The 22,367-nt window shown below is 39.0% G+C and overlaps 1 protein-coding gene across 1 annotated transcript in view; it reads left to right on the top strand.

Moving 5' to 3' along the window:
- The window catches only part of dcc (DCC netrin 1 receptor), a 155,211-nt gene that overhangs the window by 11,550 nt on the left and 121,294 nt on the right, over nucleotides 1–22,367 (top strand). The window contains exons 2-5 of the mRNA XM_048186510.1: nucleotides 12,437–12,610; nucleotides 16,956–17,018; nucleotides 17,482–17,552; nucleotides 20,869–21,254. Of these exons, the coding sequence (XP_048042467.1) occupies nucleotides 12,437–12,610; nucleotides 16,956–17,018; nucleotides 17,482–17,552; nucleotides 20,869–21,254 (694 nt within the window). The remainder of the gene's footprint in view (nucleotides 1–12,436; nucleotides 12,611–16,955; nucleotides 17,019–17,481; nucleotides 17,553–20,868; nucleotides 21,255–22,367) is intronic.

Raw genomic sequence — 22,367 nt, forward strand, 5'->3', positions numbered from 1 at the left:
CTTTGTGTTTCTGCAACGTCTGTCAGCGCAGCTCGTTTTCTCACCCGAGCATGTGGATATTATTGTTTTTCTCAACATGAACAGGTGAAACAATATAAACACGATAACCATATACTGACTCGAGTGTATTATGTACCTTAAGTTTTGTACGATAACTGGCGCTGTCTGCTTTATTAGTGTTTTTCCCGTTCGCGCTGCTTGAGCTTAAATGCTTTTGTTCTTTATATTTTTTGTTTGCACATATTGTTTAATGCTTTGAACTAAAATAAAACCTTAAGATATAATTTAAGCTTGTGTTTAATCGTAAGCTTGTTCAGAAATGGTTACAAAATCTTGATGAATGTAAAAAAATAACGTCTTTCTCATTTAACGTAATTTAAATAAACAAATATTTGTTTTTTATGAGCCCAAATATTCGAATATAATATTTTGGATAAATGCCCATCCCTAGTATCTCCAGATAGTTTTCTGAACTTTTATTTTGGCGGGTTGCGGTGAAGATCTGTGAGTTTGTGTGTTTCCTCCGATGAAACGCTGCTCAGATGAAGTTCATGTCCTCATAAACAGCGTCCAGCATAAGTTTGACCCCTTTGGTCTCCTAAAGTTTATAAATCCATTGCAGAATTTATATGTCATCTTAATCACTCATCTGTAAACATGTGCTCTGATTGGTCGATATGTTTAATATACAGCAGTGCTGAAGTCAAATGTTCATTGCTGTTGGTGGAGAAACATCTTTTATCAGTTTCAGAATAGCCTGATTAATTGTTGAAGTTACAGTAACTATAAAAGTGTAGATGTGTCGAATAAGCACACGTGTTATTGCTGTTTTGCACAGCAGTTGGTGTGTTTGCGTTCATGTCGCTGTGATTTTGTGCTGATAATGCCTCTTCTGTTCATACATACAGACGAGTCGGCTGAGGACGGAGCGTCAGTGTGTGTCAGTATTAATACAGATGCTGAACATCCTGATCTCCAAAGCGCTGCTTTCTTCTGGGCTCAGAATACAGAAAGAAATAAGATTGGCCTTTTCCTCGGCAGTGTCCAAATCCCCGGCAGTGTGTTTCCCTGAATGGAGATATGAGTGGAGGGTGTGATATTCATGTTGAGTAAGGAAAGGCTTAAGGGCATTACGGATCTTCCCAGATCCTCTTAGAAAGCGCCGCTCCGACGAGAGGAGAATACACAGCGCTGCTATTGATCGCCGGGAATGCGGCTTTATTCGGCTTCAGCGAAGGATTGTTCCTCGCTGCCGTTTCTCTCTCTGACCTCCTCAGGTCTTATAATATCTTCCTGGTCTCTGGAATGTTGTGTGTTTGGGATGCGCTCAGACTCTCAGGAGCTGCAGGGTTTGTTCATCTGACTGTGTATCGATCGAGGGCTGCAGGTCTCTGCTCTCTGACCGCTGGTGTTGCTGTTCAGGAAGAGTTGACCACATTCTATAAATGATCTGCTCTGAAAAGAATACATGTTGCCTTCTTCCTTCTTCCACATTCATGTTCATTGAAAGTCATTTGAGTTAAAAGGAAAACAAATAAAATAAACTACTGTGTGTGAATGCTGTGCACTTACAGTTGGGCCATTTTACAGAAGTGCTGTCCCACAACCAAAAAACGCATTTTAAAAGCATTTTTAGATGTTTATTAAGATCCTTCTATTATCTACTGAATCCCACAATAATATTTAAAATATCAGTAAGATTAGTATAATCAGCATTTATTGGGTACTTTCAATTGGGAGGTGTCTGTCCTAAACGCTATAACCCCTCAATTTCAACTTGTGAAAATTATATTGAAATATTTTTTTTTTCAATTGTTGTTTTTAAAAAATAACTTTTTTTTTTTTTTTTTTTTTAAGTGAAGTTCAAAAATAATATTTATTTCATATTTTCTTTGTAAATCATGAAATTTTATGTAGAAAAGCGCAAATCAAGCGCAAATCATTAGTATTTTAATATGTTTTAGTATGAGAGTTAAATTGTGTCATGTGATGTTTCACTACCAACACATTACTGTCACGACCGAATCATGGGATGATTTGTCAAAAATAAAGTATACTGAATGATCAGCTCAGATGTTATTATAGTGTTTGATTCAATCAATGTTTATGCAAACTAATGAATCCTTCACTTTGAAATCAGTTTGATAAACTTTATGACTTTTACAAAGAAAGATTGCATTCGAAATACAACAAATCTCATAAATTACACTTGAAATATTGTTAAAATTGTAATTGTTATTGATTTACCTGTGAAAACTTTTTAAAAAAATAGCAAAAAATATATTTCCAAGGTGGATGTGAACACAATCTTAAAGGGGTGGTTCAGTGTTTTTTTTTCTAGGCTTGATTGTGTTTTTGGGGCGCAGTTTAACATGTCTTAATGCTTCGTTTTTTGAAAACGCTGTATTTTTCATATATTTTACCTTTATTCTACACCTCTGTTTCCACTGTCATATGAACGCCTCGTTTGACTTCCTGCTTCTATGAAGCCACTCCCTCTGAAATACGCAGTGTGTTCAGATTGGTTAGCTGGCCCAGTGTAATCCAGAGCCATCGTGATTCGCTGAAACGTCCGGAAACGCCACGCCCCTTACCATTTGTTACCGGATACGTGGACTTCGGTTATATTGTATGCTCAATTTGATTATATTGCTGTATCAAATTGAACCCAGATGAACCACAATCGCGGCTTTTAAAGGACGTTTATGAATGGTATTTCATGTAGTATTTGTGTCAAAGTGTTTAGATGCTGTCACTGCTGTTTGTTAGCTTTCAATATACAGTTTAATCCTGATTAAAGCTTTACTGTAGCCGAATACATGACTGAGTAGTCACATTTTTGTAAAGGTATGCGTTTAATTTACAGCATGAGCAACTGTTTGTCTAAGAACAGAGACGTTTGTTGGTGTTTGTTGAAGTATGCACTATAATACAGCTAACTGGCTAACGAAGCAAAAACGAGTTGCTCTTTGTACATGTCCTCGATGCAACCAAAAATAGCAACAGAACTATACGTTTAAAAGACATGTACAAACAATAAAACACACTTACAGTTTGACACCAATAATCAGCAGCTTCTGCTTTTAAAGTGGGAACTGCTTCATCTTTTAGTAAAAGCCTTTGTGCAAATCCAGCATTGAACTCGTGTAGATTCTGGAAGCTGTCTTTAGCTTCGCATCCAGTGTGGAAAATATCACAGATTATAATGGGTTATATTATCTTTTGACGTGTCGCTCGCGTCCGGTGTACTCAACTCTTCCGCTTCCATATGCTGCACCACATGGCCTCGCCCACTTTGTTGCATGTTTCCGGAGGCGTGTTTTGCAGGGTTTATGATGTCACCAACCCGGGAAGAAGCTCGTTGTAGTCCAAACCGGTCGTTTTTGTAGGCAATAAACTGCCTTAACTTTAAAAGACAATATCTCTGTTTGCATTGAACTGTCAGAGCTGTAACTTTGCAGATGCTGTTTATGCTCAAGCAGCAACATTACACACTAACTAAAGTTAAAAAAGTCAAATCGCACTAAACCACCTCTTTAATAGGTCAATGTATCCCTTCTAATTAAATAATTTATTATTGTGTTTCGGTACTGACAAATTTGGGAAAAATATTCCAAAACTTTCTAAAACATACAGTATGTGAATTAACTGTACAATTACTAGAAATGTGTAAATATTATACAATTTGCTGTGTGTGAATCTGATATACAGCAAAAATAACAGTCTGTTTTGATGCTGTAACTACAGCTACAAGTTTTATTTTACTATGCAAAAAAAAACTGCATAGAGCATGCAACGTCAACTGGCGGCCCGCGGGCCAAATCCGGCCCGCCAGAGATTTCCATCCGGCCCCCAGAATAATACTGAATTCAGGAATAGCCTTGTAAGAGGAAAAAAGTTTAGGGCTGGTCCGAATACCATTTTTTGAGCTTCGAAGCTTCGGTAGTAATGAACATCGACTCTTCGGAGAGAGGGGCTGAACATATTTTTCTCTCTAATAAAGGCAGGAATCTGTGTCTGTATGTCCGTTTGCATTTTTATTATTTCGAGAACCGTTCATCCAATCGACTTCACAAGGCAGTGCAGTGTCGCATTTGGTGCAATATAGATGGACACGCGAGACGCGACACATTCAGAATTAATAAACTTTTAGTAAACTACAGCGGCGCACCTCATGCGGGCAGGGCTTATGCTCCGAGAACGGACACTGCACTAGTGATATAAAACGCACACACACAGGTCTGTTAAATTAAGCAATACTTTTAAGGTAGTCTAATATTTTTCTGACTAACAAATTGGCACAGTAAGGGTAGATTTAAATAAAGAAAAACGAAATTTAAATAAAGAAAAAACGAAATTTAAATAAAGAAAAAACGAAATTTATATAAACAAAAACGAAATTTAAATAAAGAAAAAACGAAATTTAAATAAAGAAAAATGAAATTTAAATAAAGAAAAACGAAATTAAGTTAAATTAAAAACGAGATTAATTTAGATTGATAATAACGGGTAAAAATGCTAATACATTTTGTTTCTATTATTGTATTTTCCACAGTGTCAAAGCAACAAAACACAAGCTCAGACATGCACTTCGGTCCATACAAACTCCGCTGTTCTGAACACTCCCGTTGCTGGAACACGCGTCGGTTCTATTTCTAGCATGCACGCGTTTTCCGCGTGGCTCGAGCGCGCCTGAGACGCGTGTCTCAGTGTGCAAACTCCAACCTGTTAAATATGGGAGCCGACATAAAAACGGACACGCCACGCAGCTGAGACGCTCACGCAGCCAGTGTGTCGCCGGCCTTATTCAAGGGGGAATGAGAATCGTTTCGCGGGGGATCCCAGGTGTGCAAAAAATAAAAATAAAAAAATATTCGAATGTCAAATTTTCAAATCGAATACCAACCCACCGAACGAATATTTGAATATTCGGGTCCGTTCCATATTTATTTATTTTTAAATCTAACGAAAAAAAAAACCCTTCTGAAAAGTAGCTTGTGCCATAGCCTGCCTTCAGTCAAGAATGACGATAAACGCGTTGCTCTCATTGAACATCTTTTATTGTTTCACGTGCTCATTTTTTCACAAATGTCAAAATTTTCCTTGCCTGGGATTAGCGCACAATTGCGTGACAGTGATGGACAGCTTGAAAGCCTCACAAATATGAAGCCTAAAATATCGCTATCGCCCCCTGGTGGCTTGCTGCAGTACAGGTAATATGTAAAAAATAAAATACATTTGGAATTAGAATTAGTATATCAAATAATAACATATTAGGATACAATTCGAATTTTATTTTATATTACGAGTATCTGGCCCTTACAGTGTCTGCAGAGAAAAATTCTGGCCCTTGGACAAATATAGTTGATGACCCCTGGCATAGAGAAACAAAAAGCTGACAGGAAAAAGCAAACATCGACTACAACATAATCAGTTATTAATATTTTGTTGGTTCTCTTGTTTCGAAAATTGTGTTATCACAAATAAAACAATCGACTCCAAGCACAACTACGCAATATAATTTAAAATCTTTTCCACATTTTTAAGAATATTTGACTAAAGGGTCCTCGGCTGCATCACTCTCGCTGTATGTGAGACAAACGTGTTCGACTTATTACTTATTTTGATGTAAATGTTGATGATTTGTTGAATCAAAGCAGAGTGTGTTGTGAATGTTTGTTAATCAGACTGAGAGTGTTTAATCAGAGATGATGTGGCGTTCTGTGTCCGTCTCGTCTCTCATCAGACCCGAGCGCTGCGGCGGCGAATGAGAAAGAGGGCTGAAATTGAAAAATCAATGTGGCATGGCAAGATGGCTGACAGCGTTTGGAGAACAGCTCGGAACAGGTGCGAGAGAGAGCCGGTCCTCCTCTGATGTGTCATTCTGGATAGATGGAGCTATCGGCTGAATGTGACGCACCTCTGAACGCAGGAGAGCGTGTGTGCGGATGCTTGATAACTATGAAGTCAGTCGAATGTTCAGATATTCAGAGCCTCTGGTTCCCGGAGCGGAGCTTCAAAGAGAGAGACGCACGTGTTTATCACTCGAGCTTCGGTTTCTCTGGTGGCGTCATGAATGATTCTTCAGCTAAAGCCCTTCACTGTTCATTGTTGTTTTAATTAGTATTTTTGCCCCAAAATATCTAAAAATTGTGCCGTATATCCGAGTGAAACGCTTCTCGAACAAGAGCAAATGTAGGGCGGGGCTTGATTTTGTCTGTGGAGAATTGATTGGATGGTTGTGGTTTGCTATTGGTGGATCTCATGTGAGTGACAGGTTGCCCCGCCCTCGTCATCAGAGAAGGGAAAGGGAAAAGAGTACGAGGAACATGAATTTGAAAACTACGGATAATTCATTTATAATAAACCCTGCAGCGTTCCAGCTGAAGCTCTCCGACTCTGATCTGATGTTTCTTCTGCTTCATCTGCGTCTCTGGCTTCAGTAATGATGCTCTGTGAATGTTCTGTCCATACGCATTAACACACGCCGCTGGAGCTGAAGGCCTGAATAATGTATGAGACGCTGGTGACTGCGGGTTTGATGGATATTGGGAACGGGATCGATATTGCCATAGCTGTCAGCAGAGGATATATCCCTCAGTCGATCATATTCAATCGCATTGATCTCCGGCTGAAGCTCTGGAACGACGCGGCTTCATTAGTTGAGCTGATTGCTTCTCCAGTCACCGGTGACCAGCTCTGACTGGTGAAGGAAATTCAGATGAATAGAGAAGAAATTGGCTCGTTCTATTAAATAAGTGTCCCTCGTATACATGTGAAATAAATTTAACGGTGAATAACCGATGATATTTTAGATAAACTTATCAAGTAAAATGAATTAGTTCTTGTTTACTTCCCTTTCTTTTGTCATGTAGATGTTTCCAGTCCATCCGTATCCTTGTCTTCAACCGCGTTAGTGAAAATGCTTTTATTTATGTATCTATTTATTTATTTATTTATTTATTTATATTCATTTACTTAAGTAAATAAATATGTAAAATAAATACAATAATATGCATTGTCACCAAATAAGCAAATAAATATTATAAATATTTATGATATTTATTTTCTATAAATATTTGTTTATTTAGTAAAAATGCATTTTTTTATATTCATTTTAAATATTCATTTATTTATCATAAATATCTTAATTATTTAGTGAAAATGCATATTTATTTATTTTAAATATTTTTTATTCATATTAAGCATCTATTTACTTTAAAATATTTATTTAGTTATGTATTATAAATATTTGTTTATTTATTGGACAGTAGAATAGCAATAAAAGCATGAATGAACTGAACAGAATGAGCCATTGATCAGTGCTGATATCTGAGCTTCAGTGTTTCATTGATTTGATTCTGGTTTTTTGTTGTTTCTCTCTCAGTTAGGATCAGTGAGTGATTTGGTTACTCGACCTGTAAGATCTGAACTGGTTCTGCTCCGTCTTGAGTCTGTGTCCATCTCAATCCATCCATCCATCCGTCTTTCTGCTCAATCATTCATCCATCAATCACTCTGATCGATTGGAGGACAACGAGATGTTCAGTGGGATTGATCCTTAAACCAGAGCATGGAAACCAGGAGAAGCTTCATTCAGACAGACAGACAGATATGATGTGTGTGTGTATGTGTGTGTGTGTTTTCTGTACTTGTTTTGGCTATCCTTGTGAGGACCAAATGTCCTCACTTACATTGTGAAATACTTTCACAACCCACTAGTGAGACATTGACTGGTCCTCACTAGTTTAAATCAGCCAAAAGATGTTTTTATTTGAATCTAGCGATGGTTACATGTTTCTGTGATGGGCGGGTTTAGGAGTAGAGTAGAGAAAATATCACTGACCTGATATAAAATCAATGGAAGTCTATGCAATGTCCTCACTAAGATAGCAAATCAAACCTGTGTGTGTGTGTGTGTGTGTGTGTGTGTCAGATACAGTGTGTGTAGAGGAACAGAGTATACACACAGTGTGTTTTAGAGCTCTGTTGGTTTGGTCTCTTGCTGAGCTCAGAAGTGTGAGATGAGAATCATCATCATCTATTAATGATGGAGAGAAACACGTCTTCAGACGCTCTTCAAACACTCCATCAGCTCCTCATGTTTTTGGAGAAGGTCAGGACGACACAGGACACAGAGACTCGTCAGGCCTTTCCACAATTATCTGAGCTCTTTAATGTCTGTAATGAGGTAATTTACATTTCCATAAACAGTGCTGTTTAATACATCAGGGTGGCAGTGTGACAAACATGTTATGACTAATGTGATCTCATTATATATTTCACAATTACGATTGCACAATTTGGGGGAAAAATCAAATTGATAAAAATCCACATTTTCTCTGCTTGTTTAAAGGGCTGCACAATTTGTGATTAAATGTGATATATATATATATATATATATATATATATATATAAATGACTATATAACAAATGACTATATAACAAAAACAACAACAACAACAATTATTATTAATGAATAATAATAATAGTGATGATTATTATTATTACTAAACGGTTAGGGTTAGCGGCGTCCATGATTTCCAACAAAAATGTCAAATTTGGACTTGTCTGACCATAAAACACTTTTCCATTTTCCATTTTAAATGAGGCTTGGCCCACAGGACACCACAGCGCTTCTGGACCATGTTCACACATAGCTTCCTTTTTGCATGATAGAGCTTTAGTTGGCATCTGCAGATGGCGCAGCGGATTGTGTTTACCGACAGTGGTTTAGTTGGCATCTGCAGATGGCGCGGTGGATTGTGTTTACCGACAGTGGTTTAGTTGGCATCTGCAGATGGCACGGTGGATTGTGTTTACCGACAGTGGTTTAGTTGGCATCTGCAGATGGCGCGGCGGATTGTGTTTACCGACAGTGGTTTAGTTGGCATCTGCAGATGGCACGGGGGATTGTGTTTACCGACAGTGGTTTAGTTGGCATCTGCAGATGGCGCGGCGGATTGTGTTTACCGACAGTGGTTTAGTTGGCATCTGCAGATGGCGCGGCGGATTGTGTTTAACGACAGTGGTTTAGTTGGCATCTGCAGATGGCGCGGTGGATTGTGTTTACCGACAGTGGTTTAGTTGGCATCTGCAGATGGCACGGCGGATTGTGTTTACCGACAGTGGTTTAGTTGGCATCTGCAGATGGCACGGCGGATTGTGTTTACCGACAGTGGTTTAGTTGGCATCTGCAGATGGCGCGGTGGATTGTGTTTACCGACAGTGGTTTCTGGAAGAATTCCTGGGCCCCTTTAGTAAAGTCATTGACACAATCATAACGATGAGTGATGCAGTGTCGTCTGAGGGCCCGAAGACCACGCGCATCCAATAAAGGTCTTTAGCCTTGTTCCTTACGCACAGAGATTTCTCCAGTTTTGCTTTTTTTGTGCCAATTTTTTTGACCTGTAGCAGGCATCGAATTGCTAAAGTGTAAAATTTCTCAGTTTAATCATTTATATTATCTATGTTCTATTGTGAATAAACTATTGGCTCATATGATTTGAAAGTCTTTTAGTTTTCATTTTATTCAAATTTAAAAAATCTCCCAACATTTCCAGAATTCGGGTTGTAATAAAAGCAAGAAAGAAATATTATTGCTGTACTATTTCACTGTAAATCAAACAACTGGGTAATTTTATAGTGTTTTATATTAATATTTTTAGGGAAAAAAAAATAGAATTATTTAAAAAAAAAAAATTACAACAGTAGAATTGCAATACTAATATTTATGGCTGTCTTAATTTCGTTATTTTCATATGTTAAAACCACCGAGCTTTGATGTAAAACTGCAGAAACCCGTAAAGCTTCTCTTGTTGATTAGAGATTATAATTATAACTAGACATGTACATTTCCTGAAGAAAATGTGAGTGGTGCATGCCGTGCACAACTATACTGCCCCCTCCACTGCTAGCATATTTTTAGTAAGATGTTAGCGTGTTGCTAGCATGATGCTAACATGATTAGCATGTTGTTAGCTTGAAGCTAACATGATCAGCATGTTGTTTGCGTGATGTTAACACAATTAGCATGTTTCTAACAAGATGTTAACATGATTATCATGTTGCTAGCATGTCTGTAGCAAGATGTTAACGTGATTAGCATGTTGTTAGCATGATGCTAGCACATTTTGACTTGTTTTTATCATGTTTCAACAGTAAACTAATTGCTATTAGCATATAGCTATTCACTGATAGCATATGTAGCATGTTGGAAGTCCAGTTTGCTAGCATGAGTCAAAAGAGCCAACCCCCATGTCTCTACGATGTTCTGATGCAGAGATATAGGTCTTTGCTAAATGGTTGCTCTTCACTATAGTATGTCTATGGGGCACCTTTGGGCAGCTCTTATGCCCCAGGGGTATAACTTACACCCCATTTTTTTGCCCGCTGGGTGAACATCGTACACCGTATCACTCATAAAAGTCATAGAAAGGCCAAAATTCCTCAATAATCTACACGATTTTCAATGTAAATTCGAGCACAAAATTCAACCCATAAATGTCTCGATGCTCATCACTGTCTCATGCGGTGACGTCAGCGAGGTCGTATGATCACGTGACTCGCGAGCCGTACGGCAGCATATGTCGAGCGCCTCTCATTAGAGCGTGTGCCGTATGGAGCGCTGTCGAGTTCATTACCAGCGTCCCGAGGGTCCGTCAGTCTGCCTGTCAAACGCAGAGCTCCTGGATAATGACTCCAGGACGCCGCTTATGAGGGTTAAACCCGCGCTCACGGGGCGTCCCAGCATGCATCATGATCCTGCATCATTTGTTTGTGTCTCATAAGTGTGAGGAATCCCCGTGCCATTGTTCCAGTCTTGTCACTGACATAATTAATATGTATCAGTCAACTCAGTAATGTGGCGCGGTTTGTTTTGCGTGCATGGATATAAATCATGTGAGGACTTTCTCCTTGAACGAGAGAACGCCTGTCGAGTCATCGCTTTGATAAGGACACATGCTAATTTCCAAAGCCTTCACGCTGAGCTATTGAGACAGATGATTGGAGCGGTGCATCATTCAGCGCTCTCACACCGACGTTTCATTAAGCCTTATCGCGTTTGAAAGGTTCAGACGGTTCACGCAGACGCACAATTTACGGATACTCATTTTCTGCTCTCGTGTCACGGCTCTACTTCTTCTCGCTTGAAATAAGTGCTGGATGTTCCTGATGGACTGATTTGAGCTGAATAACGACTCTGCTTTATGGCTGAATCTAATTAGTTTTTATAATAGATGGATTTTGCAGCATCAACACTGTTATTGAACTGAATTGAATCAACATTGAATCTGGTTTGAGATGAATAATGACACTACACTGAAAACGTGATGTTCTTCCTCAGTGTTTCTGTCTTGTTTTCCAGCACAAATATCTAAACATTCTTAAATCAAGATACATTTACTGTAGAAGAAAAATGACTGAAGATATTAAGACTTGTTTTATGAAAAATGCATCAAAATGAAGTGAGTTTGTGCTTAAAACAAGAACAAATATCTGCCAATGGGGTCAAATTTTTACTTTGAATTTAGTTTATTTTTCTGACCCCATTGGCAGATATTTGTTTTTGCTTGTCAAATAAATATATCCTGATTTAAGAATGTTTCAATATTTCTTTCTGGAAAACAAAAGTGTTTTATCTTCTGTAGAGCTGCTTTACAGCAGAATTTGATGAAGTTTGCATCACTGATTCTGTTATTTTCCTGTTTATCACTCTGAAGCTGCTTTGAAACTATCTTTACTGTATAAAGCGCTGTAGAAATAAAGCTGACATTAGTGTCGTCGCTCTGTGACTTTCACACACTGAACGTCAGATTCACGGACAACGTCTGCGTTCCTGCCTGACAAATAAACGGCAGCATTAATAGAAGTTAAAGCCTGTTTTGCATAATTTATTCCATTCTCCTGGGTAATTGTGCTTTAGTCAAATGAGCAGAGGCGTTAGAGATCTTGCGGTCTCTCGTACCGCATTAAACAAGCTGAAACACAACGATGAACCGATTCACAAACACACCGTGACTCTCCGATCTGTTCATGTTGGGTTTGATACTGGTGAAGATGTCTGTCATCATTTACTTGCATATTGTTGTAAACCTTTATAACTTTTTGTGAAACTTTGGGGTTCAAACATCATTGGACCCGTTTGACTTTCATTGCATGGACAAAAAAATATTCTTCAAAATGTCTTCTTTTGTGTTCGACAAAAGAACGACATGAGGGCGAGTAAATAATGAGAGAATGATAATTTTAAGAGCTGTAATCATGTATTTTGACATGATCTGATCTGATTCATTATTAATAACGAGCAACTTTATGATCTTTATTAGTGTTTCTGCTGGTTGCATCTCTTTGACATGGCTGTAGTGTGTTTGTGAGATGAGATAAACTGTGTTTGCATCAGGTTTTCCCCGGTTGAGCCCCATCTGTGGCCCAGACGCGCAGTGAAGCAGCTGCCGTCTCCACCCTGATCTCCGCAGGTCCCCTGGGAGCCTTTAGCACTGCAGCATCTAGACCAGTGCCTGCTCTTTATCATGATGTCAGCCGCAGTCTTAAATCAAACCCGGACATGAGTTTTGGTGCTGCAGTGCTGCTGGATGTCCAGGATGCAGTAGGATCAGTGTTTGGGTCACAGATGCAGGACTGAACTAACTCTGTAAAACTTCATGCCGAGCTCTGAGTCAGGGCCTGATATACTTACGGTGAACTTCTGTTTAGTTCTTCACAAAGAAGTGTGAAATACCTTTTCAGCGATATACTGTTAATGGACATCCCGACTCCGCCCACAGTTATATATAAATATGTGCTGCACTCTTTACTCTTGATAAATACTCTCAGTATGTGTCAGCTCCGTCAGTTTTTGTCAACACCGTCAGTTCTTTTCAACTCTGTCAGTTTTTGTCAGCTCTGTCAGTATTTGTCAACTCCGTCAGTATTTGTCAACACCGTCAGTTTGTGTCAGCTCTGTCAGTATTTGTCAACTCCGTCAGTATTTGTCAACTCTGTCAGTATTTGTCAGCTCTGTCAGTATTTGTCAACACCGTCAGTATTTGTCAACACCGTCAGTATTTGTCAACTCTGTCAGTATTTGTCAACCCCGTCAGTATTTGTCAGCTCTGTCAGTATTTGTCAACCCCGTCAGTATTTGTCAACACCGTCAGTATTTGTCAACACCGTCAGTATTTGTCAGCTCTGTCAGTATTTGTCAACTCCGTCAGTATTTGTCAACACTGTCAGTTTGTGTCAGCTCTGTCAGTATTTGTCAACTCCGTCAGTATTTGTCAACTCTGTCAGTATTTGTCAGCTCTGTCAGTATTTGTCAACACCGTCAGTATTTGTCAACACCGTCAGTATTTGTCAACTCTGTCAGTATTTGTCAACCCCGTCAGTATTTGTCAGCTCTGTCAGTATTTGTCAACCCCGTCAGTATTTGTCAACACCGTCAGTATTTGTCAACACCGTCAGTATTTGTCAGCTCTGTCAGCTCTGTCAGTATTTGTCAACTCCGTCAGTATTTGTCAACCCCGTCAGTATTTGTCAACACCGTCAGTATTTGTCAACACCGTCAGTATTTGTCAGCTCTGTCAGCTCTGTCAGTATTTGTCAACTCCGTCAGTATTTGTCAGCTCTGTCAGTATTTGTCAGCTCTGTCAGTATTTGTCAACTCCGTCAGTATTTGTCAGCTCTGTCAGTATTTGTCAACTCCGTCAGTATTTGTCAGCTCTGTCAGTATTCGTCTGCTCCGTCAGTATTTGTCAACTCCGTCAGTATTTGTCAACTCCGTCAGTATTCGTCAGCTCCGTCAGTTTTTGTCAACACCGTCAGTATTTGTCAACTCCGTCAGTATTTGTCAGCTCTGTCAGTATTCGTCAGCTCCGTCAGTATTTGTCAGCTCCGTCAGTATTTGTCAACTCCGTCAGTATTCGTCAACTCCGTCAGTATTCGTCAGCTCTGTCAGTATTTGTCAACTCCGTCAGTATTTGTCAGCTCTGTCAGTATTTGTCAACTCCGTCAGTATTTGTCAGCTCTGTCAGTATTTGTCAACTCCGTCAGTATTCGTCAGCTCCGTCAGTTTTTGTCAACACTGTCAGTATTTGTCAACTCCGTCAGTATTTGTCAGCTCTGTCAGTATTTGTCAACTCCGTCAGTATTTGTCAGCTCTGTCAGTATTTGTCAACTCCGTCAGTATTTGTCAGCTCTGTCAGTATTTGTCAACTCCGTCAGTATTTGTCAACTCTGTCAGTATTCGTCAGCTCTGTCAGTATTTGTCAGCTCTGTCAGTATTCGTCAGCTCCGTCAGTATTTGTCAACTCCGTCAGTATTCGTCAACTCCGTCAGTATTGGTCAGCTTTGTCGGTATTTGTCAACTCCGTCAGTATTTGTCAACTCCGTCAGTATTTGTCAACCCCGTCAGTATTTGTCAACACCGTCAGTATTTGTCAACATGTCAGTATTTGTCAACATGTCAGTATTTGTCAGCTCCGTCAGTATTTGTCAACCCCGTCAGTATTTGTCAACTCCGTCAGTATTTGTCAACATGTCAGTATTTGTCAACATGTCAGTATTCGTCAGCTTTGTCAGTATTTGTCAGCTCTGTCAGTATTCGTCAGCTCTGTCAGTATTTGTCAGCTCCGTCAGTATTTGTCAGCTCTGTCAGTATTCGTCAGCTCCGTCAGTATTTGTCAGCTCCGTCAGTATTTGTCAGCTCTGTCAGTATTCGTCAGCTCCGTCAGTATTTGTCAGCTCCGTCAGTATTTGTCAGCTCTGTCAGTATTCGTCAGCTCCGTCAGTATTTGTCAGCTCCGTCAGTATTTGTCAGCTCTGTCAGTATTCGTCAGCTCCGTCAGTATTTGTCAACCCCGTCAGTATTTGTCAACTCCGTCAGTATTTGTCAACATGTCAGTATTTGTCAACATGTCAGTATTCGTCAGCTTTGTCAGTATTTGTCAGCTCTGTCAGTATTCGTCAGCTCTGTCAGTATTTGTCAGCTCCGTCAGTATTCGTCAGCTCTGTCAGTATTCGTCAGCTCTGTCAGTATTTGTCAGCTCCGTCAGTATTTGTCAGCTCTGTCAGTATTCGTCAGCTCCGTCAGTATTCGTCAGCTCTGTCAGTATTTGTCAGCTCCGTCAGTATTTGTCAGCTCTGTCAGTATTCGTCAGCTCTGTCAGTATTTGTCAACCCCGTCAGTATTTAACACCGTCAGGTGGAGGTTTTTGTAAATTTTGAAAGAAATATCTTTGTTTTTTGTTTTTTTTTCAATTTATTGTGTTAAGATATTAAAACATCAAATGAACTACGTGATACCATGTCTGATTTACTTAAGAACATTGGTTATTTATGTTTAATATTAAAAAGGAGGTTAGAGATTTAAGGAATTTAAGAACTGGATTGTTCATAATAACCCTAACCCAAGAAAAAAATTTAGAGAATATATTTCATCACATAACTCCATTAGGAAGCTGACAGAGTTGAACGTGAACCCCTTTTGTATTAAGTGGTTTTGCTCTTTTTTAACAAACCGTACACAACAGGTGAGGATTAACAACTCTTATTCGGAGGTCAAAAATACTAATACAGGGGCCCCGCAAGGGTGTGTTAGTTCACCCATCTTGTTTACGTTATATACTAATGAGTGTGTGTCATGTCAGGATAACAACTTTTTAATCAAATTCTCAGGTGATACAGCAATATTGAGTTTATTGTACAGGAACATCACACCTCTGCAGTATTTGATGAAGTTTCGAGTTTTGTTGGATGGTGTGATGATAATTCCTTGATTTTAAATGGAAAAAAGACTGTTGAGATGATCTTCGACCCCAGATCTGTGGGGTACCATAGCCCTGTAATAATACATGGAAATATTATTGAACAGGTTTCATCATATAAATACTTGGGCGTTTATATAGACATATAGATTTTATTTTTGTTTTATCAGTCTGTTTGTAAGAGTTTGATAAGATATGGAATAACAGCATGGTATGGAAACCTGACTGTCCAATCAAAACTTGTACGACTTGTACACACGGCTTTAAAGATTGTTGGGTGTGACGAGAAACAATCTATACAGGAGCTGTATGAGATATCTATTTTAAGACAAGCTAGGAAAATTGTTGCTGATGAGACACAGATTTTACATGAGGATTTTAAGATGTTACCCTCTGGGAGACGATTGAGGATTTTGAAGTGCAAATCAAATCGCTGCAAAAATTCTTTTGTGCCAACTGCAGTCAAACTATTTAATAGGGAATTGCTTAAATGAAAGAACAGGTAGGGTATTGTTGTTTTATCTTGCTTGTGGTTATTAGTAATTTATTATGTTTGTACTGTTTATGTGAGTTTAATGTTGTACTGGCTATGTCATGGTTGTCCAAGATGAATTTCCCAGCAATGGGACAATAAAGTATATTCAATTCAATTCAATTCAACTCCTTTACTGAACACCATTATTACATAACTGAAGACTTTACAATGTTGTTTGATGAATCAAATTCAAATAGCATGCTTTTTAATGTGTCTGACAGAGTTGACACAAATTCAGTTACATTGAATAAATGTAGAAAAACATTTTCATAAAAGCCTGTTTTGTTTGGCGGTGTTGTAGGGTCTAGTGTGTGATGTTTGATGCTGTGAGATCTGATGTTGATCAGGTGTTTATGGCTCGCTCTCTCTCGACCCCTGACAGGATGTTTTAAGTGATTAAAGATGTTCCAGCGAGTTCGACAGTCTCAGAATGGGATTATTGGGATTAAACGCAAAGGTCAGACCTGTGTGTGTGTGTGTGTGTGCAGTAGTCACTATATTAAATGTGGTTGTTACAGCTGTAATCATTTCTAGTTTGTCACACTAGAAATGAAAGGCTTATCTGAGAGCGTTGCATTGTGGGAAGTGCTGAGAAAAATGGCTTGAATTGAGTTTTAATTGATTTGATATTAATGTCACACTCTGTTTTCTCTCAGTCTCTTTGTTTCAATCGTCAGATCGTCAAACTACTGATGTCTGACCTACAGGAGTGTGTGTTTGTGAGACTGAGAGATCAATAAGGTGACTGGACACATGGTAACCATGGTGACAGCCAATAATGAAGAGATGAGAAGATTTGTGAGAGCGGACGGGATGTGAGGAGTTCAGTGTTTAGTTGAGATGTTCGTCAGGGTGAATCTCATCACGTATGTTTGTTATATTTACAGCGTATAAAAGAGTTTTTCTGGGCTCCGATGTGCTCGTGTTGTGACTCACTGACCTCAGTGTGGCTTTGAACTGCAGCACAGGATAATAAACATCCTCCGCATCCACATCAAACCCAGACGCTGCCGCGTTTCCTTTAATCTGTGTGAGTTCTGGAGTGTCGGGTCGCTACCTGTTGCCTCTCGAGTCGCGTTCAATCACAGTTTCCCGAACAACAGAGTCTCCGGCGCGAGTCTCTAGCGGTTTCTCTACTGCAGATGGTTTCATAATTGTGTTCTGTGTGCTTTTCCCTTTGAGATGAAGGACACGGTTGTGTTTCTCTCCAGTAAATCTGCTCTAACTGTCAGCATCACTGGTGTCTTTTCAATGTAAAGATGCTAGTAAAAATGCATAGAAACATATCTAGTAACATTAACTAACATTAATGTTTTTTTTATATATTTATATATTGTAATAATTTCACATTATTTCTTCAAATTAATTAATTAATAAACAACATAATTACAATATGTTTTAAATATTTGATCTAACTATACAGAAATTGAATAGTCTTCACTGCATAAATAATAAACTTAATATAGATTCAAACTTATTAAAGCTACAAAAGTTATTCAGTCAAGAGTAGTGAGTGATTTTCTCTTGGTCTTTTGTTCTTTGATTAACATTAAAGGTGTCCTTGATTATGATTTGACTTTTTTAACTTTAGTTAGTGTGTAATGTTGCTGTTTGATCATAAACAACATCTGCAAAGTTACGACACTCAAAGTTCAATGCAAAGAGAGATATTTGAACACCGTTACTGACAATCCTCATTTTGGCTGCGTGAGATTCTCCAGCTTTGTTGTTGTTGAGCTGTTAAAGCTCCGCCCTCTTCTGGAAAGCGGAGCTCATTTGCATTTAAAGGGACACACACAAAAACGGCGTGTTTTTGCTCACACCCAAATAGGGGCAAATTTTACAAGCTATAATAAATGATCTGTGGGGGATTTTGAGCTGAAACTTCACACACACATTCTGGAGACACCAGAGACTGATATTACATCTCGTGAAAGGAGCATTAAAGGTCTCCTTTAATGCCAGACTGTAGCAAGTTTATTAGGCTGCTGTCACTTTAAGACCTACTGCATATGACACGGATGTGACACGCATCCAATGTCCTCACAACTCTTTACGGTCATTTAAAGAGGACCTATTTTGCCCCATTTTACAAGATGTAAAATAAGTCTCTGATGTCCCCAGAGTGTGTATGTGAAGTTTCAGCTCAAAATACCCCACAGATAATTTTATATAGCAAGTTAAAATTGCCACTTTTTTGGGTTGAGCAAAAACGCGCCATTTCAGTGTGTGCCCTTTAAATGCAAATGAGCTGCTGTGATCAGCCTAAGAGGGCGGAGCTTCAAGAGCTGATTCTCCGGTGTCAGGAGTCAGTCAGGACGCACTATAATGTCAGAAACTGGGAATATATGCTGCATGGAGATAGAACAGGTATAGTTTAGTTCAATTACGTTTATAACTTAATATTGTCTTCTTCCACTATATTAGTACAAGCCTGTTGTACCGTACCCCGTCCGAATGATGGACAAAACTTTACAGATGAGTTTTATGATGTTTATTGTACTTCACACAAGAGGTGAAGCGTACGTTTTCACTCTAGAAAATCTCTGTAAGAGCTTAATAAAACAGTGCAAGTGTGCATTAAAATATTATCCATAAACTCTCTCTCCCTTGCATTATCATCAACATACACAGCGAATTACACAGAAACACTCGTAACAACTAACAGTAAACAAATATATAAAGGCCTTTTCAGGTGGTGCTTAATAAACTTGATATCCGTAAACCAACTCCGATGAACTGTAATAAAGTGCTCTCACCTTCATTACTGCCGTATCCAGTGTTTGTTTTGTGTTGTCCCTTTGTATTGACATTCGTTCACAAAGCAGTCCGCTGTGAAATGATTCGCGCAGACATAAACGAATTTCAGTAGAGTTGAGGGAGAATTTTCTTCGAAAACAAAATGAATCCGCCTCGTCTTCAGCGGCTCAGATTTCAGGAGTAAATGGCGAGAGCTCTGTGGATTAATCCATCCAGCTACAGAACACCTAAAACGCTCGGGAGACGTTCTCGTCAGTGCAGCAATGGCGGACTGTGTACAACTCGCTGTGAACTCGCTCAGGGCGTTTCTATGTTAAAACGGCAGTGTCTGTCATCATTCGTGGGCGGGGCCTGTGGCTAATGTGACGTCACACTGCCAGGGATCTGGAAACGGCTTGTTCTGAGACGCTGCTTATGATTTATGGGGATTAAAAAAAAAGGAGCGGGTGGATTTTTATTATAGAGTGGTTGTGTACACACACTGCCAACACACATTCAGAGCCAAACACCATGCAAAAGTGAATTTTGCATAATAGGTCCTCTTTAAGACTTTAACTCATTTAAGACTGTGGGACATGATTGTCTCCTGATGTGATGCTGAAAGTGTCTCTACATGAGAGTTTACTTTAGATGTTGAAATAACTAGCCGTGAGACTCGTAACCAAAGGCTGTGATGAGGTGCGTTTGAGAAACATCAGATCTCCTTCCACAGATCCCACATTTCTCTCTCTCTGTCTCATTGCACATGTGGACCGTGTCGTTCTGTCAGTCAATCGCATTTAAAATCTCCCCTGCTGCTGCTGATGGAATCCGGACAGGTTTTTTTCAATTACTTCTGCTTCAGTGTGTCAAATAAAGGGCGAGTGGCGTTCTCCATCTCTCTTCACGCTCGTTCTGCTTCATCCCAGATCTTCTGTCCTCTTTTTGTCTTTATAACACAGTTTCCATCTCAAAACGCCATTCCATATAGAAGAGCTGTCGTCCATGAGAGATGGAGATGAAGAGCGCAGAAGATGCGTTTACTGACTGACACTGAAGGTGTTTAAGATTCACCGTCTTCTCTCCGTTTCTGTCTCACGTCCTGATGGAGCACTTCTGCGCATTTTCTGCTCTGATTTTGGGGGAAGCGTGAGTCTGTGCAGTTCTGCAGAACGAATTTAGCACGTTAAACGGAGCCGAAGTCCTTCTCCTCTCACGCACGTGTTCTGATGTTTTGTGCTGGATGAAAGCGTCGTTGATGTTTTTTAGAATTCAGTGTCAAGTTAAACTTTTAAAAGCTCCTCTCAGAGCCTGTTCTGCTCCGCTTTTGATCACAGAAACATGTCTCGTGTGAACCGGGAGCTGAAAGCATGATCAAATGAGCCCAAATATTGCATAATAAGCGAGGTGTGTGTGTGTGGAAGTGTGTGAATGCGTTGGATCCGTGCGGTGCAGAAGGGTTTGTCACGCTGAGCGCTGGAGTATCGGCTCCTCGTGCGCAAAACAAAGATGCAGATAGAGCGAGCTGCTTCTCAGCAGGTATGAATTAGCATTTGAATTAGCGGCGTTGACAGAGTGTAATGCGCTTCATGCAGTCGCTGTGGAGGGGAGAGAGTTTCTGCTAAACGCAAGACATGAGACACGTTAATGCATTTCAATGAAGGAGACTGAAGAGACTGGTGCTCACACACACACACACACACACATTTTTAAAAACCACAGAATTTAATAAATGTGTTTAATAAATGAGGTGCTGCAGACATTAGCAGGTTTTACTCAGAATGTATATGAAGTGTTCATCACTGATTCTGTTATTTTCCTACTATAAAGCTGCGTTGAATCTGTACTGTATGAAGCTGTCCTGACTGATCTCCCGGTCTCTCCGTCCACAGGCTCGGATCCTCCGCGGGCTTTCGTGGAGCTGCGTTTCGTGCTGGAGCCGCAGGACGCGGTGACGGTTCGCGGGGGCGTCCTGCAGCTGGACTGCGAGGCGCGCTCCGACCAGGGCATTCCCGTCATCGCGTGGAAGAAGGACGGCGTTCTGCTGAGCGCGGTGGTGGACGACAGGAGGCAGCAGCTGTCCAACGGGTCGCTGCTCGTGCAGAACGTGGTCCACTCGCGGCACCACCGGCCGGACGAGGGCTCGTACCAGTGCCTGGCCACGCTGGAGGGCGTCGGGGCCATCGTCAGCCGCACCGCCAAGGTCATCGTCTCCGGTAGGAGTTCAGCTGATGTTGATGTCACTTCACATCTGCAGTATGAGTGTGGAATCAGGGGCTCGTCAGCACTATATAACGAAGTCTGAACTGTTTTCAGGACAAGAGTATATTCATTAATGTCAGGTCGGGGCGAGTTGTGTTTCAAGTGTTTCAATGCTTTTTTTAACACTTATTGTGGGGGAATCTAACTGCAATTTAAAATGTAAGTAAAAACTCCAGGTTTGCTGTGCTTGTTTGCCAAAATTTCGTGATTATATGGCAGTATGTATGTGAAATAATAATAATAATAATAATAATAAAAACAAAAATAAGAAATATTACTATATTAAAAATGAGTATGTAGGAAAATATATATAATTATTATTATTTTCATTATAGCTATATAATTGCAATACTATTTAATATTGCTATGAAATAATAAATAAATAAATAAATAAATAAAAATTGCTAAATAACAACAAAATAAGAATTATTACTTTAATAAAAATTAGTATGTAAGAAAAATATATAATTATTAATATTATTATTTTATATTACAGCTATAAAATTGCAATACTAATATTTAATATGGCTATAAAAAGATGATAGTAGTAATAATTTAAGAATTAATTTTTGCTAAAAAATGAAATGAGAAACATTATTATAGTAATATTTCACTGTAAAATAAAAAATTTTTTAAGAAGAAATATATAATTATTCTACTTTACAGCAAAAAATTACAATAGTAATATTTAATATGGCTATAAAAAGATTATAGTAGTAATAATTTAAGAATTGCTAAAAAAATGAAATGAGAAACATTATTATAGTAATATTTCACTGTAAAAAAGATTTAAGAAGAAATATATAATATTAATTATTAGTATTGTATATTACAGCAAAAAATTACAATATTTAATATAGCTATAAAAAATAAATAAATAAATAAATAAATAAATAAATAGGAAATATTACTATACTATATTACTATAAAAACAGCATTAAGGAAAAAAATATTGTTTTACATTACAATTACAATAGTAATATTTATATATTAATTTTCAAACGTTAAACCATCAAACTTTGTTGCTATAAAAATGCAGGAGCCTCGTGAAGATGTTTGGATCATGT

The sequence above is a fragment of the Megalobrama amblycephala genome, linkage group LG4, assembly GCF_018812025.1.
Source record: "Megalobrama amblycephala isolate DHTTF-2021 linkage group LG4, ASM1881202v1, whole genome shotgun sequence".
NCBI lineage: Eukaryota > Metazoa > Chordata > Actinopteri > Cypriniformes > Xenocyprididae > Megalobrama > Megalobrama amblycephala.